Source organism: Stegodyphus dumicola, chromosome 4 (assembly GCF_044657685.1).
Source record: "Stegodyphus dumicola isolate Sdum_Otavi_A_Nest chromosome 4, ASM4465768v1".
Lineage (NCBI taxonomy): Eukaryota > Metazoa > Arthropoda > Arachnida > Araneae > Eresidae > Stegodyphus > Stegodyphus dumicola.
Genome location: NC_140771.1, coordinates 137,530,796 through 137,558,232, shown reverse-complemented (window position 1 = coordinate 137,558,232; position 27,437 = coordinate 137,530,796). Strand labels below are relative to the sequence as shown.

Sequence of the window (27,437 nt, the reverse complement as noted above, 5' to 3'; positions counted from 1 at the left end):
GGTTTCATAGCATTTATAATTCTGAGAATATGATTTTAAATGTTCTTATTTTACTTGAGTATTATTACAATAAATCTGACGTAAATAAATCTGTACTTTCAGTCTCTCAAATTCTGCTAAATGATAATAATAATACACATAAACGCAGTGCTCCAAAACAATGCAATGCTCCCTGTAAAATATGCAAAATAAAACTTGGTTTCATTTTTACAACATAACATTTGTTGTATCATTTCTAATGCTTAAGTAGCTATTTTTTCCAAGTGCTTTGCTGTGATCAATTAATCAGTGTTTTTATTGCATTAACTATACAAAAATTTCTCTTCTGACAATAATTTATTTCAGATTCATCTTCAAATTATCTAACATACAGTACATATAAAAAGAAATTTTATCAGACATTATAAGTTACATATGAACCTGAAGAACAAAGCAGAAACCAAGATTTTATTATTAAATCATTATATGCATTATCACAGTAGGATAAATCGAAGGCTTTTTGAATGTTGATGTTATATCATGAATGTCTCAGTTTAGCAGCAGCAATGAAAGCTGTGTCCAGGGACACTGTTGTCATGTCATTATGTCTGAAGGAATGCACAGCGATAATACGATGGTAAAATTACACATTCTATCAAAGAAAAGACAGCACTGATTTCAGCTTTATTATTTTTGCAACAATATCGGCAAATGAACACCAAATATAGCAAAGTGTGATTGTGTTTTGATATTTTATAACACTGCAATTAATTTATTGCTGAATTTGAATTTTAAAGCATGCAAGATTTCAAAAATTCAGCTTATTTATGCATGGCAGGGCCCTTTTAATACTTGCAACCTTAACAGACTGGATTAAACAATATCCCAGTAAGTTCAATTAGTTGCAATCATGATATTTTTTACTATGAAAAAACTCTTTTTTTTTTTATGTAAGGATATAAAATAATTTAAAGATGGACAAATTAGATCAGATATAGAAAGCAGTGATGGAAAAAGAAGAAACCTATTTTGCTGAGAGAAAGAAAAATGTGGAATTGAATAATCACAAAACTATCTAACTTGTGGTAATTGATATAATGCATCGATAATTTTCTTTATATTTGTAATACATATAAGAGTGTTTGTTCTACTGCAAAAAGTACAGATTTACAGATTAAAGCAAAAGAAATATTAGTTTGAAATTAAATTTCTACACTGTTAAATTTTGTTACATTTTTGAAATCACATCTGAAAGGAAAGTCTATATAATAGTTAATTTTAAATAGTCACATTTCATTTATTGAAACATCAATAAATAAAATAATTACTCTTGAAACTATAGTTCTAATTATTATGACCAAAATATTGAAGATATTTCAGTATAATCTTCTTAATACAGTATTTTCTTGAACAGATTACAGAGAGACACAGATAAGGGTGGACTAGTGCTTTTCCTATAAACTAGTTGAACTATAAACTATGGAAATCATAGAACTATTTTCATTTAAACCCTTCATATTCATTGATTCTTTTTGGAATGTGTAACAATTAATTCCAACACAACATTTTTCATTAATTTTAGCACTAATGTAAAATGTATTCTTTATGAAATATTTTGTTTTTACTCATCATTGAAACTGATCCAAGTGGTTGAAACCATTTAATACTAACAGTATTTTTTATGGGTTTGATTTTCATAATGGATAAAACATATTTCACCACTCACCACAGATGTATGATGTTTAATAGTTATGTCTCTGTAACAAAGCCAATGAAGTGCAAAAGGTTAAATACAAGTACACAAAAATAATAATAGAACAATATTACATGCAAAGAAAAGCTCTGTTTTTCCATAAGAAAAATACTACAAATCTCTCTGTAAAAAATGTGAAATTTTACATATAGCAGACCTACAATACCATTTTATAAAAATTTACAGCTAATATTTACATTTTATATATAATTTAAAGTAAATAGATACTCTTCATTTTCAGTTGTTAAATATTCTACATGTTTGAGGGGGGGGGAGGAGAAAACTTCAAAATCTGCTACATTTTTTTCAGTTCTTAAATGCTAACAATCAGCAGGAAGCACACTTTCTAATTAACTGCAATATGTTTAACAAGACTAAGAAAGAAATTCCACAATATTTGTTTTATATGGGACCAGAATTGAAAAATATATACAGTATACAACATCTGTTAGCTGGGCCTGTATTAAATGAACCAGCAATCAATTTGAATAACTGATTGTATCATTGGGAAAACATTACAGTATGGAAATCAGTAATATTTGTGAACTGTAATTTACTTGTTAATATGACAAAACTAGTGATGGCGATTTAGCAACTATAAATCATATTTTCCCTTCATGATGATGTTCACGATGACGAAGTTCATGATGATGTTTGTCATGTAGTTTTAATTAACTAGATTCAGTAAGAAAAGACACATGTTATATAACATCCTAAAATTGCGAAAAGTTAATTACAGGTTTCCTGTTCTCACAAAGCCATTGTATTTTTTATATTTTACATCTTGCTGGTATAAATAGAGTTCGCGCCAATTTTTGTCAGACTGCTTTCCCCTCCTGCTGCTATCAGATCTTTGCTACCGCTCTTCCCATCTGTCTCCCTTTGTTTGAATAGTATGATGCAGTAAATTTCAAGTTAATCTTATTTAATTTAAATCACTATTGAATATGTAATTTTGGAGAATTTAATCTAAAATAAAAATGATCTGTGGTGAGAACTGAATAAAGATGTGGAACCTCCAAAGCTAAGAGCCTTCTTTGTCATTCCTGTGCTTACCTACCAAAATATTACAGTATTTTTGAGCCAGTAGGATTCCTGTTTAATGTGGTGAATACTCCAATGAACTGTCAACAATTCATTGACCATTATAACATGATGATATGAGGGACGTAGCACATTATGATAATGTCTGCTAAGATTGAGTGCTGTGCTAGCTAATTTATGGTTTTCATCTAATGAGTGAAGACATCTAGATACTTCTTACTGCTGTGCTCTTCGTTGAATGCACTTCTAACTTACATTGCTATGCCATAAAGTAAGTCAAGGATTGTCATTTGCATAGTGCGTCAATTGGTATGAAAACGAGAGCACAAACCAAGATGGCAAATGAACAACAAAGTGAAATTGCAATGGTAAATATAGAAAAGTTCCAGTTTCCGTTTTTGATCCAAAGTCAGCAGATTTTCCTATCACTCAGTATTTTTTGCTCTTCAAAAGAAAATATGATGCCAAAAATACTGTAATATTTTGGTAGGCAAGCACAGGAATGACAAAGAAGGCTCTAGCTTTGAAGGTTCTACATCTTTATTCATTTCTCACTGCAGATCATTTTTACTTTAAATTCTCCAAAATTACATATTCAATAGTGATTTAAACTAAATAAGATTAACTTGAAATTTAGTGCATCATACTATTCGAACAAAAAGGGATGGGAAGTGCGGCAGCAAAGGTCTGATAGCAGCAGGAGGAGAAAGCATTCTGACAAAAAATGGCGCAAACTCTGTATTTATAACAGCTGTTATATAACATGCCAGAATGTTCTCAAAAGTACTGCTCTAAGGGAAGATCCTAAAATTGTGGAAAGTTAATTATAGGTTGCCTGTTCACTCAGAGCAAAGCCATCATATTTTTATAATTTACATTACGCAATTTTAGGATCTTTCCCTAGACCATTACTTTCGAGAACATTCTGGCATGTTATATAACAGCTGGCATAAATACAGAGTTCGTGCCATTTTTCGTCAGACTGTCTTTTCCTCCTGCTGCTATCAGACCTTTGCTGCCGCTCTTCCCATCTGTCTCCCTTTGTTCGAATAGTGTGATGCAGTAAATTTCAAGTTAATCTTATTTATTTAAATCACTATTGAATATGTAATTTTGGAGAACTTAATCTAAAGTAAAAAAATGATCTGCAGTGAGAAATGAATAAAGATGTGGAACCTTCAAAGCTAGAGCCTTCTTTGTCATTCTTGTGCTTGCCTGCCAAAATATTATGCATAAATAGATAAAATTAAAATGATGTTAAATCTGAAAGATTAATTTAAAACGATTCTATTCTCAAGCAAACATGAACAAACAAAATGTTTATACATAATCAGAAAAATAATTAAAACATGAAAAATGAATGAAACGTAACAGTTTATGATACATGTATAACTTAATGAAATAAATGTTGTATGTATATCTAAAAGTAAAATCACAAATATGCTAATATAACAAATATCTAGTTGTAGTAGCTTGAAGATACCATTCATAAGTAACTTCAGCATCTAAAGTTCTATACAAATAATTAAAAAAATAGCTGCACTATTATAGGCCATAAAAATGCAAATGTTGTGCTTGCTGTGGTTAAATCATCACATTCTGAGTTCTTGTTTTCATTTGTAACCTGCCAAAGATACATAAGATTATTAGATAAAAGAAAAAAAAAAAATTATAAAATAAACATGAAACACGAAACGCATAATTTTATTAAAATAGTTTTTAAAAACTCACACTTCAATTTCAAAAAATGCATTTCTTAAATACATTTTTGCTTTTTGAGAAAACACAATATGGAGTCACAAGATTTACATAAATAAGCATCTGAAGCTGAATAAAATGCACATCTTACTTATTTTAACTAGAGTTAGGAAAATGCATTTAACTACAGATATTTACTCTAGTTAGCTAGCTAGATATATTAAACTAGAGCTAGAAAGCTGAAAAAAAGATTGATTTCAATCCATATGCCAACATTTTTGAAAAATAGCTTCAATCTGAATTTCAAACTTTTAATTTCCCTTTCCTAAATTTTACAAGCTAATCCTGCCATCCAAATTGTACAATACATAATCCATGCTTTAGCAAACAGCACCTTGATTACTTTCTTACAAATGAAAACAGTAGTCGGATAAGAAATAAAATAAGTAAATTTACTAATGTACATATTACCATGAAAGACCAAAATTGGAGAATGTTAACATTGTCTGGTGAATGTCAATACATATGAAAGATCGAATATTTGGTTGCATACTTATACATTTGGAAAATCACCGGTTATATCAACAAGCACAGATATGCTGTGGTGGAGGTTACAATGAGAAGCTGAGAAGACAGACAGGTGTTATAAAAACAAGGGACTCTTGTGCAATTCAAAGTGTCATAACAGTTTAAGTTGTTGCAATAAATAAGATTGTATAACTACACTCACATAAATAAATAAGTTTATTATTGGTACTATTTTTTTTTTCCTCATTGCAATAAATAAGATTGTATAACTACACTCACATAAATAAATAAGTTTATTATTGGTATTATTTTTTTTCCCTCATTTAGAATGTACAGTTTGTTTTAAGTTCAACAATTTATTTACATGTGCTGTTACTTAGGCTTTTTCTATTTTGATACATATCATAATATGTTTTAATAACAAAGTATAATATAAAAATCAAACAAAAATATTTTTACTCAGCATTCACCACCAGTGAATGGAGAATATTGATATTTGCCTGTGTGAGTGAGAAATAAGGATATTTAGCAAATACTTCAGACATATACAAAGAGATTATGTGAATATTGACATTCACCAGAGAATGCTGACTTTCTCCAGATGTCTGTCTTTCATTGTAATGTATATTAAAAACAAAATTTATAGGATAATTTGCATTTCAGATAAAATAGATAAATTTTACATATTCACACAGTTACTTAAATCTAGGCTTAATTGCATTTGCAAAGTAGTACAGACATGACATTTTCTGATAGCATTCTTCAAGTGATTTATTTTAGTGATAATTTTTTTTACTGTTTGTATTCTTGCACATTTTGATAATAACATTTTCGTTTTGTCAATAATATTTTTTTCATCTTTTATACCTCTTTACATATGTTTTTAGTCATGGATATATCTATATATAAGAAATAATAAGAGCACAAGGAAAAGCTGGAGCAGTGTCAATGCATGCTTAGATCCATATTGAAGAAGAATTTTGATTGCGTAGTCTGCTAATAATGTTAACTTGGTAATATCTAAAGCACTTGGCAGTCGAGGTGATTCCAATTCCATTTTTATTTGCAACTGATATTCACGGCCACAATCACTTGGCACTCCAGTCATGACTTTCCACAAAAGATTTACATCTTTGATATTATTGAGATAGAAAGCAAGCCAGCGAAATTACATCTTAGCACAGTAGAGAGCAAAAGCTAAAGTGCGTAGCTATGCAAGATAGAAGCATGTGAAGAGAAAACTTTTGGTTTGCATTTGGTGATTGGTCAAGAGGCATCTGCATCAAGGGTTACGTAAGATCGCATGATTTATTTGAATGATGCAGTTTAGACGTACAGCGCTATTTTTAGGACAGAGAGATGAAGTTCCCAAATGAAATACAAAAATATAAGAGTTTATAGTGAATTAAATTTAGAAGTTTGCTTTCATATTTTTTATCTTACCCACTCCCCTTTCAAAAGAAAAAGGCAAAGTGATAGAGAAGCCTTTTTGAGAGAAAAAGCATTAGAACAGCAAAACACGAGATATATAATTATGAAACATACAAAAACTAAATAAATAATGTGATATTTTAGCAGTCATGGTAAAGCTTGGCATCAAAGTTCAGGCATGGCTTTTGCAGAGTGGTAAGGAAAAATCCAATGAAAACACAAAAATGATTTAGCTTTTAACTGTGCATCTTTATTCCATATCTTTAATTCAATTATCACTGTAGATCATTTATTCATTACTAAATAAGAGTATTTTAACTAATAGTTGAATAAGAATAATAGAATAAGTTATGATGCATTAATGCATCATAACTTATTCTAACAAAGAAAGCATGATGAGAAGCGTAGCAGCATAGGTCCTAGCAGCACAGGGAAAGAGAAGCTTCTTTAGAGGCATCAACAAATACATGACAAGGATATTTAGGATTAAACAAAGTTAAAATAGGTCTAGAAATTAATGCATCTTTTAATTTTTGAAAAGCTATTTGACATTCATTAGTCCATTTCTAGGGGGGTATCCTTCTTAAGTAAATTTGTTAAAGGAGCTCTAATTTTAGCATAATTTTGAATAAATTTATGATATACATTAATAGTACTTCCTAAAAATCTTTGCAACTCTTTGACATTTTTAGAGGGTTGCAATTTCTTAATGACCTCTATTTCTATTTGCATTACTGGGCTGGTATTTACCTGCTTGAATTTCATATCCTAGGAAATTTATTTTTTCTTTTGCAAAATTACATTTAGATTGTTTTAATTTTATATTTTCTTTTTCACATATATCAAATATTATTTTAAGATGGTTTAAATATTCAGCAAAACTTGGAGAAAATACTATAATATCATCAAAATAATTTAAAGCAAATTGAATCTGATATTTGTTTAAAATTTGTCGAAGAGCTCTTAAAACAGCTGGAGAACTCTTCCAACCAAAAGGTAATCTAGTAAACTCATAAAGTACAAAATTTGTAGTAAATGCTAACTTTTCAGTATCTTTTTCATTTAATTTTATATGCCAATAGCCTGATGCTAAATCCAATGTAGGGAAAATTTTTGCATTTGCCAATTGATCTAATACAGCATCAATTTTAGAAATAGACTCAGAATCAGTTTTTGTAATTTGATTAAGCTTTCTATAATCAATGCACAATCTACTTTTTGCTTGTTCATCACACTTATAAGTTACAGGAGCAGCATAAGGACTATAAGCAGGTTTAATGATTCCAGCATTTAACAACTCATCTATTTGTTTTTTAATTTCACTATTATCCTTAGGAGATGCTCTATATGGTCTATAGGCTATTGATAATTCAGAAGTTAATACAACTCTGGGGGTTCAATCTTTATACAACCAAAATCATATTTACTTTTAGCAAATATATGATTATAACTATTCAACAATTTTTGTAACTTACTATCAGAATTTTCACTATTTTCAAAATAATTACCAGAATTTTTAATACTAATATCACTTTTACATACAAAATTTTCATTATTTTCAAAATATTTACCAGGTTGTTTAGCAGTGATATCATTTTTACATACAAAATTATTTTGAAACAAACTAATCTAGTTTAACATTTTTCTTACCTGTTTTCCAAACCGATAAACTTGATAATTATAAAAATTCAATTGCAATTTGAACAATGAAACACAAGGTGAAGGTAGTAATAAATAGTTCAAATATGAATTTACCACATAAAATATAATATCATTAGTGAGTTTACCTATTTTACATGATATTTTAATAATTTTTTCTACACGAATTTGACTAGAGAGAGAAACTAACTTATTATTATATTTATATTTGATTTCTTGAAAATTTTTATCAATGCCCTTAAAAATATTACAAGGTAAAATGTTTACGTGAGAACTTGTATTGATAATGGCTGGAACAGTTTGTTGTCCTATTCGGACATTAACTTTAAAATAAGATCATTTCCTTTCTTCAATTTTAGGCACTGTATTATAATAATTTAAAGTCAGATTTTGTTGATAATTAAGCAGCCTATACTGATATTGAAAAGGCCGGGACGGTGCTTGTTGATAACTAAAAGGCCTGTATGGATATTGAGAAGAGCGGAGCCTCACAGTTCTAAAATTTTGATACTGTTGCACTGGCCTGGGATAATATTTGGGTACAGTTTGGCTTGGAACAACAAATTTGTTATCACTACTTGAATTTTCTAATCCATCCAGCGACATTGAAACCGGAAATAATTTTCTTGCAGTTTCAATCCAATCCTTTGGTGAATTTATTTCCTGTATAGAGAGCAACATCCTCTGTAATTCCGGAAGACCCTGATTGAGGGCCTCAACTATCGTAGCATCATTTAACATCAAACTGGATGTGAGTCTTAATTTGTTGTGGAAATATACGTCAATGTTCTTAAATTTATCATAAGTAATAGACACAAAATCATTAAAAGTCACTGTCTCTGCACTGGAAAAGTACGTCTGAAAATTGTCTTTCACTACTTCTCAATCTTTCTCTTAGCAGTCTCTTAAGTAATACGCTAGGTCTTCTCCTCTTAAACAGTCTGCAAAGATGACGGTTTTATCTTTATTCTGAATATTTTTAGCGGTACATTTTTTTTTCAAACAGCAGAATGTATTTGTCAATAGGAAAGTTACTTTTTGATCCGTCAAAAATAAGAAACTGAAATTTTGCAGCGTCGACAGTGGTTATTGCTTCTGTATTAGTCGACATTGTTGTTTTGGAACAGGCACATTTAATGTGCCAACTTGTGTGTAGCCGCAACATGTTGCTAAAAATGAAAATGAAGATTTAATCTGTCTTCACCTCCTATTTCCTAGTCATTATGGAATCAGCATTCTACGAGATCAAAATTTCTGCTCCTGAATCTATTACAACTAAGGCGAAATTACATCTTAGCACAGTAGAGAGCAAAAGCTGAAGTGCATAGTTATGCAAGACGGAAGCACACAAAAGAGAAAAGTTTTGGTTTGCAATTTGGTGATTGGTCAAGACGCATCTGCATTAAGGTTTACGTAAGATCGCATGATTCATTTGAATGACGCAGTTTAGACTTACAGCGCTATTTTTAGGACAGAGAAATTAAGTTCCCAAATGAAACTAAAAAAAAAAAAAAAAAAAAAAAAAAGAGGTTATAGTGAATTAAATTTAGAAGTTTGCTTTTATATTTTTTATCTTACATATGCATATGCGTTTCTTTTAATATCTAGAAAATAGCTGAAATAATGTTTAATGATGTTTAAGATACCTCTTGAATTCCAGCGTTAAAGGTTTTGGCTAAAATCACCAGGTCATCAAGCTTTTTGACAATATCTTCCATAGAGTTTTGCATATTTGTGAGAGTTAACATGAAAAGGTCTTTCTGAGATGGCAATGTACTATTCCTTAAGACTCTGCTGTTGGTTTTAAAGACATCAATACCATCAGTTTTGACAAAAGATGGCATAAATTCTGTGGCTGTGAAAGAAATATGAAAACAAACTTAACATTATGTGCAAGATATATTGCAATAAAGCTTTAAATTTATACCATCTTAAGTAATAAGAAAGCAGAGTTTTTACTAACCTGAATACAATTGTGAATTTTTTCTAGAAATACTCTGTCTCAGGTTGTCATGTTTAGATTTTTTTAATGAAGACTCTAGGTCATATTTACATTTCACCTGCAATAAAAATAATGAAAGTAATGATTTATAAATCATCCTTTTCTTTTTCACTCTTAACACATAAACCCAAATTCATTTATTGCCTTAATGTATGATAATATACTCCAAATGACTTTTTGCAAATCATACTCATTACATACACATATAGCCTAAAACATTAAAAAGGTATGATTACAATTTTATATTTATTTCTTGATTAAATAAAAACATATTAATTTTATTTTAAAGTAAGTACTATTTAATTATCAGTTAGTTAGGATTATTCCTCCAGGGAAAAAAAATCATTTGTTGATTTAAACTAAATGCATATTGTATACTCACTTAGTTTAGCATCTGATAATGAAGGTAAGAAATCTCAGATAATTTTTATGTTTTATGATCTCATTATTATTGGCATGCTAAACCATTGTATGGAAAGATATTTGCAAGTCTGTTTTGGAATTGGGTTTTTAACCCCCATCAAAGCAGCTTACACAGCCTAATAGCAAAAAGCAGCTTTCGAAGCAGAAAATATTCACATGTTATAAACCTAAAAATATAATGGGTATTGGGTAGTATAAATTATTTTTTGCAAAAAATCTCTCATTGCAATTATTTTACATTACAATACTTGTCTTTAAGTTCTATTTTTACTTAGTTCTATTAGTTGGCCCCTTGATAGTACAATTAAACTACTTTTCTTGCAGAATGTCTTCAACCCATTAAGCTAACACATGCGAAAACTAGCTCACATAGCTCTTTTCTTGAAAAACATTAAAAAAAGTGCTAAATCATCTCATATATTAGAACTTTTCATATTCAAAACAATACAGTATTATCTTTCTTCACCAAACAAAATTTCTTTCACATATCTGCAACTTTGGAAATGTGTTTTATAGAATATTAACTTTTTTACAGGGGGGGGACTCATGTAATTTTTATTAATACTATTTTTTTAATAAAATTTTATACTTTCTCATAATCATTACAATCAGCAAAGATTCACAGAAAAAAGTATTATTTAATATCACAACTAGTACAATCTGTCTAGAAAGAAACCAAATCTGTTTTAAAATTAGCAGTGCCATGTAAAATTTACGATACAATATTAAGTTCACTAAAAAGAGAAATATTTTATAAAAATTATTGTTCTAAAACTGATTACTATTAAACTAAACAAAGATTTCACAGACAATCTTGTATGCAAGTACCAAGTTTATAAGAGCAATTATCTATGGTATATAGGTTTTCATGCTGACCAATTGTTTTCAAAGATAAGAGAGAAGACATTAATGGTAATTCGAAGGCGAGCTGTGTAAAGATTGTGATCACTCTCAGGAGCTAATAGGAAAAGTACATGGAACTACTTCTGTAAATCTAAAAATCTCATGTTGAGTGCTTGCTCATAAATTTAGCATACCCAAGGATTCAGTGCATGCTATTATGAAGTTTTTTATCAGAGTAGCATAGTTTTGGCACTAAAAAATTATTAACAGGAAACTTCATGATGAACCTTTTCAAGAAAATAGTATAAGGTTGAGAGAAGACACATATTAAATACTGCAAAGACCAAATTCCATCATCATTGACATTTAAGTCTGACTCAGAACTCATGGAGATTTTCAAGGTTGCCCAAAACAAATCAAGTAACAAACAGGGGGATATTTTAAGATGGCATGAATGAAGAGATGATGTTATCATTCCTTATTTATTTATTATTGGTGATTCATTATAAATTTGTTTTAGATAATGAAACTATAACTAGGCTGTGCTACAAAGGTGTGGTTGAAAACTGTTGAACTAGGCCAGAATATCAAGGGGCCAACTAATAGAACTAAGTAAAAATAGAACTTAAAGACAAGTATTGTAATGTAAAATAATTGCAATGAGAGATTTTTTGCAAAAAATAATTTGTACTACCCAATACCCATCATATTTTTAGGTTTATAACATGTGAATATTTTCTGCTTTGAAAGCTGCTTTTTGCTATTAGGCTGTGTAAGCTGCTTTGATGGGGGTTAAAAACCCAATTCCAAAACAGACTTGCAAATATCTTTCCATACAATGGTTTAGCATGCCAATAATAATGAGATCATAAAACATAAAAATTATCTGAGATTTCTTACCTTCATTATCAGATGCTAAACTAAGTGAGTATACAATATGCATTTAGTTTAAATCAACAAATGATTTTTTTTTCCCTGAAGGAATAATCCTAACTGATAATTAAATAACATGAAACAAATAATTAAAAACTCTTTAAATTTAAATCAAGGAAAGGAATTACAAAAGAAAAATTTATAATTAATTAAATGCACAGAGGTGAAAGAAAATTGAAATGTATTGTAAAAATGATTAAAGTACACATATTTAGTTATAAATGAGCCAATAGCTTATGAAGGAAAAATTGTTATGTTAATCATAATGCAAAATGCTTATAAGCAAGATATTATGTTTTAAAAAGAACTTTGTGCTATGTAGGAATGAAAATTAAATAAAATACGTTTTTGTAGGATTCGTACATAAAAGCAAACATTTGAAAACATGCGTTCTTAATGATAACCTCTAGCAAAGTATTTTACATCTATAATATTATATAGAGTGTTTAGGTAATTAAATGAATTCAGCTTTTTTTTTTCTAATTTTATATTTACATTTGATTAATATCTATTAAAAATTTAGTGCAGTATAAAGAAATTATTTATAACAGCAGAGTAAAATGTTTATATTTCATTATTTATTTCCAATTTCTGATATATTGAAGCTTTTTATTAGCTGGATTTTGCAACTGCTAGTTTTTTATTCAGATGAAGTTAGTTGACGTTTTAGCTACAGAAAACATTTTTAAGGTAATCAAAAACTTTATATAACCGTTGTTTTAGAATACATATAATCTGTTTGAAAATAACAATTTACATACTCATATTATCTGCAGAATTTAATCAGTTCATATAATTTTATGTGCCGAATTAAAGTATGGCAGATGCAAAAGAAAGAGACCATGATTATATCCAAATATACTTGCATAAATAAAGTAACTCCACTTGCAATATTAACCTCTGGTCTCACCCTGAAACCACAAATTTTTTCCCCCTCTCCTTTTCGAAATTTTCAAGTGAAAATTGATTGATTACTTATCTTTTACCTCTAAATAACACAAAATAACTTCAGAACCATACATTCTTTAGGTCTTAGTACTTAAAATCCGATGCATTTTAAAATTTGCTTTCAAGGACACAAAATAACTTCCTTTTATTAATGTAAGCAACTTTAAATTTCAAAAGTTATTCTTCGCACATCATCATTTCTATCATAAACAATAAAAAATATAGCAACAATTAAAGCCACTAGAGCACTGTGTCACAATGCTCTGAAGGCTCAGTGGTTGTGCCCTGAAACCACTGCTCTTCACAATGGTGCTTAGGAGTGCTTATTTTTACCCAGATAATAGATAAGAGGCTCTGAAACGACAGAGTTATTTTATTACTAAATAATATATGCACTTGCCCAATGAAAATGCCTTTCCAGAGATTTTTCTCCGAGTTCAAAACACTTGCTTCCTATGCTGATATTGTGATTTTATAAATTGTGTGTGGTTTAAATATAATGTAAATATATTTTGCTATAATTAAAAATAGAAATTGCATAAAAATTTTATTTAAATTTAAAATATTTTGGAATGAAATATGAATAAAATAAGTACAAATGGAAAACAAAGGATCTGCACTAAAGCCAATGAAAAGAGGCCTGATGAAAAGAGACATATGCCAGTAAAATGCAAATTGTGCCAGTGTACATTTTGTAGAACAAGGGAGAAACCTCACAGAACAAGATACATGTGCAAAACATGCAATGTTGGTCTACGCATGTACCAAAAAACAAAACATGCTTTCACGAAAAACTTTTTTTTTTAATGTCAAAGAGCAATCACCGAGTTTTTTGTCCATACTTTACTGAGGGGTTTTTTTTTTTTTTTCCTTTCTTAAAATCCATTTATTCAAACGTCCTTATTATGCATGTTCTTATGTTTTCACCGTTTTGTAAAATAATGTATAAAAATTACATATAATGCAATTCTTAAATACTTTTTTTAAATTCACAAATTTCATCATTTATTGGAAATGTACATTGTAAAAAGTTATATTTTTTTCCTATTGCCTCAATAAGTTTCAAAATCTTAGACAGGCGCTGGTTTCATAGTGTAATGACTCACAGATCAATGTGCAATTTTTTTAAAATTCATATATTATTTGTCTCTAGGATCAAAATATTTGATTTAGAATAAAGCGAGATTTTTAGTTAAAACATTTTTAAAATAATATTGCACACATCAAAGAATTAAAAAGCTTCGAACTATTAAAGGTTTGGTTTATTAGATTATGGCAAAACACTCGAGGGCTATTTGCCTTTAGGGAGGGATGACTTCGTGGAGGACTTTTTAAGGGAAACTGGCTCGTATACATGTTACACATGGGGAAAACCACGAAAACACACATGCAGCCAGCCCGTTCGTGGGATTCGAACCTCGGACCGAACTACCAGTGTTCAGCGACGTTACCGCTCGGCCGCTCGTGGGGAACTATTAAAGTAAAGCTAAAAATTTCTTTAGTGATTTCCAAGTCAATACTTGTTTTCTGTAGCATAATGATTCCTTTCAATAGATATACTATTTATAACTTTACCACAGAAAACATTTCCTAAGAAAAAATCAAAGTTCTTTGCAATGCACATCAGTAAAAGTTGCAGAACCTAGCTGATGTTACTAGATAAAAATGTCATACCCATAATATTTTGCATAAAGAGGAACAGCTTATTCATTTTCCTTCTCCCCATTCTCCATTTTGATAATAATTACTGAAAGAACCCTCCAAAAAACTGCTTGATAACATACTTTGTGTAACTGTGAAATAGATTTGTAAGGCATTTTTATAAGTTTAAAATTTTAGTTTAATGGAAGTTTGGATATCTCTGTTAGTTCGAATAATTTTACAAGTACTACAGGAATGGAAGTATAAGTCATTCCTCCCAAAAGACTAACACAGCTATTTCTGCTTATTTTAGGTTATTTATTACACAGCTATTTCTGCTTATTTATTTATTAGCTATTTTTGGGAGGAATGTTTACTTTGAAAATTTTAAATAAGATTTTGAGTAGCCACAAGTTAGTCTGGTTAAAGTGCATATTTACCGAATTTCATGATTTTATTCATTGATAATGATTTTTTCCCGCAACCTTATTTTTTGGTAACCTTCATCCAATTCTAGGATACTTCTCTCTCAGCCACATATTATTTTTAAAATGTCCCATTTTTAAACTGCAGACACATCCCTGTTTTCTCCATTATGATAAAGCATTCATTGTCTTAACTATTCTTGGGAAATCAGTATCATGACTGAAATGTATGATTAAATGTTTTTAAGGATTTAGAGGAAAAGGAAAAAGTGTTTGTGTTATTAGAGTGATGCATGTTAATGGATTAAACTGTGAATAAGGCTGAATGTTCAGAGTGGAAAGATGAGATGCTTATGGCAAGGAATATTTAAAAAAAAATAGATTGATGGTTTAATTTGAAAGTATCATAAGAGTGAAATGAATGAGCATTGTGCAACATCCATGAGGAAGTTCTGGTTTAAAAAGTGTAAATTAAGCATAATTCAGTTTAATGACAATGAATATGTAGATATGAAAGGCAGGTTGTTATTTAATTTCTTTTGAGATTGATGTCCTAGAAAAATGTGTCACAGATTGGTTGAGTTTTTTAGACAGGTAAGCTAAATATATGTATGTATAAAATTAGTATAACTGAGGATTCTGGTGCGATTACTGAAATTAAGAAAGGTTTGAGGTTGATTGGTTAGTTGATTATGGCAAAAAACATTAAGCTACCTGCCTAAGGGGAGAAATGCTTTTGTGGAGGACTTTCTAAGGGCAACTGGCTCGTATAAGTGCTACATTTGGGGAAAACTATGAAAACGCATATGCAACCAGCCCATTTGTCTGGAACCTATGTCAAAACTACCAGTATTCAGCAATTTTACTACTTGGCCACTGGTGGGCCCAAATTCAGGGTTTGAAAGCAAGCAAAAATATAATCACTGTAATAGGGTGAATAGAACAAGGATGTTTGGAGGGGCTAAGGTTTGACATGAGGTTTTTTGAATTCGCTGAGCAGAGAATACAGCAATCTCTTCTCAAAGCTATTAAGAAAAACATAAAGCAAGTTTCTACAACTGTCTCCAGTTGTTGGAAGGTATGTAATTGCCCTAAAAATGAAGGTTTTATACACTTTTTTAATCACTCATAGTGTGAGATTTGAAAATTTGTTTCTGCAGCTGCCTTAAAAGATCAGTGCATGGAACACGCATGCATGTGAACACACACGTGATAAAAAGCAGGTTTTTTTTTTTTTTTTTTAATTAACAGAAGCCCTGAAGAAGGTTAATTGTCTGCTATACAAATAAATAAAATCCAAAAAAATTTTTCAAAATCTAAAAGCAACAATTTATTTAAAAAAAAAAAATTTAATTAAAATGAGAAAATAACCCCCTCCCCAATTAGTTACCAACTCATTGGCAACTTTTCAAGACTCATAGGTATTGTTCTATTTTTAAATGACAATAAAAAGAAGCATTTTATATATAGAAAAAAAAAAAAAAATACAAGGAATTTTATGAGGGAGGAAAAAAATCTATGTTGCTAGGATTTACATTTCAGCCAGAAGATGCCGATTAGTAAAATGACAGTTCAATGTTACATGCTGATATATGTGTGGTATGCACATATGTGATTTGGCTACTGCATGTATACTTCAAAATGTATTTGGTCATCCCAAAAGTTTTGCCTTTTTTCAAATTCAAACTTATTTTAATTATTTTGTTTCTGCTAATAAAATGTCCTTGATTGAAGTGGATATTTAAATACAGTCATTTCTGCTCATACTGCATAGTTCCAACATGTGCTTTAGCATAATTTTTGTTTCAGTGCACTGCTAAGCATGGAAAACCCAAATGTTCAATTTTGTTAAATTAAGCTGTTTTATTTTAAAAAAGGAAAAAATGCTAGTCAGGCTGCTCATAAAACTGGTACTTTCCCATTATGCACCTACCATGTATTTGTATGTTCCTGTACTTTTTTGTTATGCACCTGTTATTTTGTTTATTCTTTTTTTTTTTTTTTTTTTTTTTTTTTGTGCATTTGTGTGTGTGAATTGACAAATGGCTTTGATCCCCAATGATAATATCATTATATCTTGACATGTGTTTGGTTTTATTTTCACAGTGGCTTTTATTTTGCCAAAAAGTGCAGCAGGTGCATAATGAAAAAATACCATTAAGTTTGTGCTATATAAGAAAAAAATTCTTTTTCTGACAAAACAGTCTGGTTCAGGGGTGGGCAATCTGTGGCTCTTTAGTTCCATACTCAAATATTATTTATTTTATCCCCCCCCCCCGAAAAAAAAAAAGAGAGAAGAACTGAAGAAGAGCATCGACAATTCGCAGTCATTCACTTTCATATGCCTTGCAACTTGTCTCATTGGCCTTGAAAAACTCACTTTGCTAGTAAATATCCAGCCGAGGATGAACGAAAAAAAGCTGTCGATGAGATCCAAAAACAAAAACAGCAATCAAGTTCCATGTTAAGTAACTGGACGCAATCTACAAGTAATGTTAATCTGGCAAGCTTCGCGGTATCATTAGAAATTGCAAAAAAAAGGCAAACCATTCACAGATGGTGAGTATGTCAAAGATTACTTCATACGTGCATCTGAAGAACTGTTTTGTGATTTCAAAAACAAATCAGAAATCTTGGAAAAAACCAAAGATTTGCCACTATCCACTAAAACTGTACAAGATAGAAAAGCTAAAATGTCTTCAAATGTAACATATTTGCAGGTGGAAGATATTCAGCTTTCTTCTGCTTTATAGCTTGCTATAGATGAGTGTTGCAACATAAAAGACACGGCACAAGTTGCCCTTTTTGTCAGGTACGTGTCTTCCCGAGATCCAAAAGAAGAACTTATAGGATTGATACCACTCTCGGGACAAAATAGAGGGGAAGATATAGCGAATGCCATGCAAAAATGTCTTGAAGGCAATAAGATCGATTTAAATAAAATCGTTTCAATAGCAACTGTTGGAGCCAGAAGTATGACAGAAAAAATAAAGGGGCAACAATGATTTTTCAGAGCAAAATAAACCATGAAATTCTTATGTTTCACTGCATAATACACCAAGAAGGGCTTTGTGCCCAAACATTTCTGGCCGAAATAGTTGAGGTTATGAATTTGGTAATCAAGATTGTTATCAGCATCTTGTCAAAAGGCACTGTACCATCGTCAGTTCAAAGAATTCTTAAACGAAATGGAGACTCAGTAATCCGACTTCCTTCTTCACAATAAAGTGCGATGGCTTTCCAAACGAAACGTGTTGAAACATTCTTCTTTGTACTTGAGTGAAATAAATACATTCCTAAATGAAAAAGGCATTAATCACCCTGAATTAGAGAACGACAAATGGTTGCAAAAATTTTACTTCATGGTGGATGTCACAGCGAAATTAAAGGAGCTGAATCTAAAACTGCAAAGAAGGGGAAACCCAGCCTATGTTTCAGAAGAAGAAGTGGTTTGTTTTGAAGAAAAATTAATTCTTTTTGCAAAAGATATTCAGAGCGGTAAATTACATTTTCAATTTCTAAAGCAATATTGTGATAAAACCATTGCAACTGTTGACACGAATTACTTCAGCACAGTTACAAAAAAATTAAAGATGAATTTGCTGACAGATTTGAGTAATTCAAAACCAACAAAACTACTCTAGCATTCACAGTAAACCCTCTCAACACAAATAGTAACGAAATCTACACTGAGCCATTTGGAATTGATACTGAATCTCTAGAAATGCAACTGATCAATTTAAAAAGTAAAGCTTTGTGCAGTGAAAAATTTACAGAGTTGAAAAGCAAGTTGGAAGAGTTGGAGGACCAGAAATAAATGTACGTAATGCAACAAAAGTGGAGAGCTTTAAAAAAATGCCGAGAGTTGAGGCACTTATATTCCATGCATGGAATAGTCTTCTAAATTGCTATAGTGAGGTGAAGAAGTTGGCATTTGAAGTGCTGACTATCTTCGAATTGACATATTCGTGCAAGAAAGGGTTCTCTTGCATGAATATAATTAAAAGTAGAGTAAGAAGCCAACTAACAAATAAAAATTTAGAGTCATGTTTGAAACTTAAAACAACCAGTTATGAGCCAAATTTATCCAAACTTTCTAAAACCATGCAAAGCCAACGATCCCATTGAATTTGTTTGCTCAAATGTACGTTGTTGTATGCAAAGCCATCGTTCCCATTGAATTTGTTTGATCAATTGTTTTTAATTGAAGTACAAGTTAGTGTTGTAAGTAAATGTTTAATTGTTTTAATTTTTTACTTAACTAATAAGTAATTATCTAATAATACAATATAATTTTTTGTGAAAAACGCTATTTATATATAAGAATAAATAGATATTTTTCTTATGAATAAATAGATATTTTTTCTTATGAATAAATAGATATTTTTTTCTTATGAATAAATACATTAGTTTTTGTTTATCAAAAAACGTTATTTATGCAAGTACTATTTATTCTTGGCAAGAAAAAATTTGGTGGCTCTTTAAAAACTTTGAAATTTTGTAAATTGTAATTTTTGACTCTTCCGACTCAAAAGGTTGCCGACCCCTGGTCTGGTTGAGAAGTTTAAGCTTGGAAATTGCAGCTTTGAAGATAATGTCTGCTCATTATGAAAATTTTTTTGTAAACAAGAACCTATTAATAGAAGCTGTCACTAAAAATCCAAGTAATAGAGTTCAAGAACTAAAATCTTCCAAAAATTACAATACATGACAATTCAATGAAAATCAGGTATGTAACTGCTACGATGTATGAGTACCCCTTGCTTTTAACAGAGAAAAATATGTTTTCTTGAATTTTGTGATGTGATTCTTCAATAGGAGAAAAAAAAAAGGGGGGGGGGAAGGAACTTTTCCTGAAATGGATCATTACTTGAGATAAAAAGTGGATACTATACAATAGTGTTACAAGAAAAGATCATGGAAGTAAACTAAAACAAGTTAGTAACATGGAAGAGGGAGCCCACATTGCAAAAATGTAATGATTTCTGTATGGCAGGACTACAAACAAAAGCATTGCTCCAAAAAAGTAATTCTTTCTGTATGCTATGAATTTTTGTCATCAAATCATACAATAAATTCAGGGGGGAAAATAAAACTGTTGCCAAATGGTAGTTTTTAAAGCAGAAATCACACAAAAGCACACAGAACTGACCAATTTTCAAGGTGTTGTCTTCCATCATGAAAACGTTTGGCCGCAAATGTCAATGAATGCACACCAAAAACTTATTGAGTAAGGCTGACAGGTTTTGTCTTACTCCCTTTTATATCACTAGACCTTGGACTTTTGGATTTTCACCTTTTTATTCACTTCAAAATTCTAAAAAACGAATTTTCCAGTTGTCTGAAAGATGGTAAAAAGTCACAGAATAAAATGATGCTATGTGATTCCACGAAAGTTTCCTGTGTTTCAGTACTGCTTCATTTATATTTATCATAAAAAAAAAAAAAAAAAAAAAAAAAAAAACTGCAGAACTTTTCAGATGACTCAATACCAAAAGCATATGTTGAAAAAAGGGAAATCTAATGTATTTTTGTTAAAATGCTTATTTTTATGTACATATAAGAACAAAAATGCTGATAAATTTATGAAAGTTTTGAAATAAATTTTTTTTTTAATAAAATTTCAAAATTTTCTAAAAATCAAAAGTTTGTTTACATTTAAAATTAAGTATGGGTTAAATAATCACAAATTTCTAAAATTCTCCTGCATTAATATATTAATAATTTAAATTTCATTTGAGTGCAAGGAAAATATGTCATTTTTTACAGTTGTGAATATAAAAAATACATTAATTACCTGTATTTTTATAAGTGTTTTTTATTAATTTAAAAAATAAATGTGGATGTTATTCACAACAGACTACAGAAACAAAACTTGAAAAAGTTAATTCCATGAATACATTTTAAAAGGAGACCCACATGAAGGGTACACATGCATATTTTTGCAGATGGGCTTCAAAATCTATTAAACTGTTTTTTGAAATCATTAATGCAAACTCAAATCATTTGTGTTCATTCTGGCAAATAATCCCTTTGCAAGTTGAGTTTCTTGATGATCACCATAGATTTAAACAGAATCACAAAAGATATAAAAAGATATTAAATTAAAAAATAAAATTTTAATGAAAATGTATCACACATTAGATCGAAATATATAACTACAAGGGAGCTTACTTCTTTACCAATTTGAAGGCTCTCTAAGATAGTCTTTGGAAAAGGATATTCAACACATTTGCCATTGTGAACTTCTAAAATACAGCATTTAAAAATCATATATGACATAGAATTACAGCAAAAATATAATGTTAAATAAACATTATTTAATAATTATTTATTATTATTTTACTAAATAAAAAGGGCTAGAAATAAAACAAGTGAGAAATTAAAATTCAAGATATTCCCTTTCAATTGCTTCAACTAATTCAATAATCAGAAAATTGTTTCTAGGATTGTCACTGATAAAGATGTACTTTCTTGTGATAACAAGACTGAATTTTCTCAATTTAAGAATGACATACAGAGGGCATTCGATAAAACTATACAAAATAATGAAAGATTCATACCAATCTTACAGTTCATATACTCACAGTCACAGTGCCGGATTTAGCATTTTCCCTAGGCGGGGAAAAAATCTAAAACTGCCACCCTCACCCATCATTCTTTAAGTTTCTCTAACAAATTTTAATTTTTTAAATAAACGTAGAAATACTATAGATAGTTATATCTCAGAAATGTAAATAGTTTCGGAGATAAAATGTAAAATTTATTATGGTTTAGTTTCTTTACTTATGGCAAAGCATAAGAGAGCTACCTGCCTAAGAGGGAAGATGTCTTCGCTGAGGTCTTTCTAAGAGTTATTGGCTCATATGCAAGTTACGCATGAGCAAAACGGTGGAAACACCCATGCAGCCAGCTAATTTGCTTGATTCTAACCCCCGACCGAACTACCAGTGTTCAGACTTTACCTCTCAGCCGCTGGTGGCCGAACATACAAACCAAAAGTTACATAATTAAAAACCCGTGCGAACTCTCTTAATGCACGTGCTTCTCCGGTGCACTGAAATAACCAAATTTACATTTTCCCTGAAATGGGGATTTTTTTTTTTGAATATTTGCAACGATACCTACTCATAAATGATACTGATAGAAAATGATTAGTACTAAATATTAAAATAGCTCAGCACAGCACATCACACATTACTAAATAATAAAAAATTTCATTTAAACAAATATAAGCAAATTACAAATCACTAATGCAATGGATTGAATAATTTTATACCAATTTCTTGATAGTAACAGTAACTTTAACCTAGTGCATTAAATATTCATTTAACAATAATGCCTTCATGTAGTCTACTCAAGAACTCTACTATCATCCTCACGAGGCCCGATAATGTAATAAATATTTACATATTCATGCAAAAGACTATTTTTGTACTGTATTTTGAATTAAGTGTAGTAGCCTTGTTTACCCTCATTTTAATTTCTGAGAAGATTCGATCAAATACAATTATAATTTGTTCTTTTGTCAGAATAGGTTCAACCTCAATTTATGCGGCTGCTGCTTTAGATTCTTCTATCCAATATTAAATAGGAATTTCTCTAATTTTTTGCAAAGTTTTGGTCAGACCTTCCATTAATGCGACGCAACATGCAAGAATAATATCTTCCTTTTGAATTTCAGTATTTATTTGATTGATTTCTCAAAGAATATTAGCCCAAACTGTCAGGCTGATAAGTTGTTCAAAATTTTTTACATGTAGCAGATGCTCTGCTTCGTACTTTGATTCCGCACTAAGAGAAAGATAATGAATTTCTTTCAAGGATTTTACTACTTCTGGCAAATTCATTAGAAGAGCTTTCACAGCCACATATTTTGCCAACCATCTCATCTGGCTGCTTCCTTTTAAGTTGGTTTTTGTATATCTTTTTGTAATATCCCATCGAATAGTTAATTCGACAAAAAGCTATATCTCTTTTGGATAATTCCAAATAAGTTAACTGCTTTGGGGCAAGATGAAGCAGAATGCACACTGACAAGATTCAAAGAGTGAGCCAAACATCGCACATATTTGGCCAGCTTATACATTTCTGTAATCCTGGCTTGTACTCCAGGATCTAATATGACCGGTAAGTACCGGCAATATTAGATCAGTTATCCTCAGTGACCATGACATTGTCAATATCCAAACCATCAAGTGTCAGTTTTTCCACAATCCATTGAGAAATATATTCTCCTGTCTTTCCACCAACTTCTATAAAATCAATAAAGCTCTCTTTATTCCACACACATCCCCATATGTTTTTTACGTATTGAATCACCTGGTTCATTTGTTCTCTATGCGACACATCTGGAATGTAATCGAACATTATTGTATAATATTTGGCTTCTTTAATATAATTTAAAATGCTATTGCAAATTGTTTTCACCATTACATCAGTAATTTCATTTTGAATTATCTTTGTTAAATATCATACTTGTCCTTTTTTTAGGTATTCTAGTACTTAAAAAGAGTTATGTTCAACTAGCAGAGTCATTAAATTTGAGGGGAAAAAAAAAAAAAAAAAAAAAAAAAATGCCTTGACTAGGCCAAGGAGACTTTGTGAGTATGTTTCATCAGACCAGACCCACGGAAAGAAAGGTTGTTGAAAGATACAATACAGCATCCATACCTATCTGTAGGATCTTTCTCCATTTTTCTTTCTCTGTGTGAATTAGTCTCTTAATGTCATGATCGATGCCTTGACATGATTTCATTTGTAGTGGAATTTTCCAATTAATCATGCCTTCTCTGTGGATTTCAGATATTTTGTGCTCAGTTAACCTTTCTGCAGCTTTTTTCAAAATTAATAAATCCTGTAGTCCACAATGTTGATGTAGTGGCAGTGGCATGTTTCTGATAAATCTCATAGGGTGTACAAAAATTGAATTTTAGTTTTAGAATGTATAAGCCAAGATCTTTTAACCCCTTCAAGCCGGGTAGTGAAAACGCGCGCTTATCGCTGAGGCTGGCAGTGTCTTAGGCGAGCTTCTCTCCAGGGCGGGGGCTTTTTTGCTACTAAGCCTAAATCCACGAATTTTCCGAAGTATCAACACATTGTTTAATAATGCTCTATAGAGTATTTAAACGGCTTATGCTTTATAAATATTTTTATATATATACTTTAATTACCTTATTTCTTGTTTAAATGCATATTTTACACATTTTATTTTAATTACTCACCATTTTATGAATTTTAACATTATACATCTGAAAACTAAATATATTACTTAAAATTCTCTTTTCGTATGAAAAATTTGAAAACAGGGATCTACACACAGTCTTACGTTACATTCCCTGCACTCGTAATAACTCATTTGCTGTTTTGGAGGATTTTTCCGGGAATGTGAACAAATGAAGCATCGTCGTCTCATTTTCTTATCAGTCTCTTCTGAACAAAGTTTTGAAAAATGTCTTTCAGTTAATCTTTCATAATCAATATCAGAATATCAGAAACAATATCTGAAATATTTTGCATCATTTCTGCTATTTCATGCTCTGTTAAACATTTTCGACGCTTCGACATTGAAACGGTAAAAACAAAGAATTCACTCCTAACAAGATCTAATTATTTTCTAAAAACTGAACTGCAAACTGAAATACCCAACGCTTTAGAGCAAATAAAACTTCTCTACTTACAGTAAACAACTACCACGTGCGAATAAAGTGCGATTTAAAGAGACGTCATAAATCACACCATTCAGAAACATTTATTTCCCCGTTTGTTTATATAATCAAAAACACGTATATGTGAGTCATGCTTCTCTCATTTCAAATAGAAGGTCTAATTTACATGTATCTGAAACCATATGGACATACAGTGCAATCTTGTGGCAGAAATTATAGTTTGAAAAACGTTCCAAAGTACGGGCACAAATACGTGACAGTCGGTAGAGAATGGAACAATCCTCTGGCACGCCTGCGTGTCGGCCGGTAGGTAAGTGCGTTCATTGCTGGCACGTATACGTGACAGTCAGCGCGAAGGGGTTAATCTTTTCATTATTTGCTAATGTTCTGTGCTACAATGAAGAAGTCAAATGTCTTCCATGATGTTCAGTGGACCTAAGGTCTACGTTTTCTGGATGTTTATTGGCTAATAATACAACTTGACTGCTTAAGAAACATCGTTGCTGATTGTTCATTTTTTTCTGTGATTGGCCAACTACCTGAATCCAACAAATCAAAAGTTTCTGCTGCCCACACATACCTAAATGAGAAAATACTTTATATCCTAATTTCATGTCCTCTAGATGTTTGTTTGGGGTCTATGAAGAAGGTTGTTCTCTCATCGCTGAAATGTAGTCTGTTTGAGGATGATAGATGAAGATTCTTCGTCTTTGTCATGCAAATTGCAAGAAATATTAATATTGTTTAGAATCTCGGCACCATCGGAAGTTGGTGCAGGGTCTGACGGTTCGTCTTTTCCGTGAAGCCATTTTTTATTTTAGCTGCAATTTGTTTTCTGTGTTCGGTCCTATCTTTTGCTCTGGTTCTATATTCTGCCCCTGAGATTTTTTTCCTAGACCTTCTCATGATTTCTTGCACCCTAAATAATATACTATGTAACTTGCCTTAATAAGAAAAGCTACGTAATTACATTCAATAATCTTCGGGCCGCTAACTAAATGGGTGCGTCTCGCTAAATCCTTATGGTCAGGAATACTGGAAGCAGGCATATTAAAAGAAAATGAGAGAACAAAAAACCCTCCACACTAAAAAAGCTTTAAAAACTATAAAAATAATAAATCCATTTTTAAAACCTAAATTGCTGACTGGCTGCAAAAAAATCAAAATGCCTTACTTCATTTCTGTTGTATATTCTCGACGTACATTAATTTGAATTACTTCATTGGCCCAAGGTTAATTTTTATCAAGTCTTAGGAAAGAATTACAATTTACCATGCTTCTCCATTTACTTCACAAGAGGCATCGGTATGACAACAAAGCGCCTTTGCTATTGTTCTGTTTTTTCTCATTTGAATATCCCCACCTAAAGAGAGGACAACAGAGGGACTCTAGGCACAGAAGTTGAAGGGATAGATATATAGATACTTTTCTCTAGGTGTAACTTACAGGGACTAAAGATCAAGGTGTCTACAGAGTACCTTTGCAATAAAATTACATGTTGAGTTGGCAGAGGGACAGGGTCCTTTGACTTTGTCAGTGACGCCTGGACTCTGATCTTATCTTTAGAGTAGTATTCGGTTGTACTTAGCTAACTTTTAAAACTGTTTGTTCTACTAAAAGGTTTTCAAGAAATTATTTATAAATATTCTTAAAAGAGGTTTTAACCTGGCTATAAAACTACTAATGTTGTAGCAAAATTTGACATTCCAAATATGATCCAGTGCCACGCTTGAATTGGCTGCCCGGGACACAGACCCCGTCTTGCCACCCCCCCTAGATCTGGGACTGTATACTCACATATTCCTTCCCCCCAGCTTTTAAGTGCAGTTCTGAAAACTTTTTAAGCATTCACATAATTTTTGCCATCTTCAAAATGTTCATAAAGTGAGCACCCCTAAATTTTAATATGGATTCATCCACTAATGGTCCTTTTTGTCTTACTAACTGATTTGCTAGGGATTTTGTGAAGCATTCACATTTTCTCCATCCTCAAAGTGTTCATACAGTGAGCACTCCTAAATTTTAATATGGATCCATCCACTAGTGGTAATTTTTCTCTTACTAACTGATTTGCTTGTGATTTTGTGAACATGGATTCTAACTGATGAAACAATAGCCGTGAAGAATTTCAAGAAAACAGGTATATCTAATACTCTCAATAGATAAGACTGAATGGTGATGAAAACAGTGACAACAGTGATGATGTTTACTAGCCCTTAATCAAATGACACCAAAGTTGAATGAGAAGTTTTGTTTTGAAATAACTTTAATAAATTCAACTACTCCCAGTTTATACAAATCAAAGTACAGTCAAAAGTCGTTAATCCGGACTCGTTGAGACTTCGGCGATTCCGGATTATCGATTTTTCCGGATTATAGATCATCACTTTAAATCTGGTAAGATGGCATGCAGAAATTACAAAATTAAAAATATGAAACCGTAATTTATGAAATAAAGAACA

General features: G+C 30.9%; 1 protein-coding gene across 1 annotated transcript in view; it reads right to left on the bottom strand.

Annotated features, from left to right (window-relative positions):
* Window positions 1–317: 317 nt before the first annotated feature.
* Window positions 318–27,437, bottom strand: part of LOC118193042 (acyl-CoA-binding domain-containing protein 5-like) — a 62,081-nt gene continuing 34,961 nt past the window's right edge. Inside the window, exons 5-8 of the mRNA XM_035364081.2 lie at window positions 21,482–21,555; window positions 10,056–10,152; window positions 9,739–9,947; window positions 318–4,400 (exon numbers count right to left, since the gene is read on the bottom strand). Of these exons, the coding sequence (XP_035219972.1) occupies window positions 4,302–4,400; window positions 9,739–9,947; window positions 10,056–10,152; window positions 21,482–21,555 (479 nt within the window). The 3' untranslated portion in view covers window positions 318–4,301. The remainder of the gene's footprint in view (window positions 4,401–9,738; window positions 9,948–10,055; window positions 10,153–21,481; window positions 21,556–27,437) is intronic.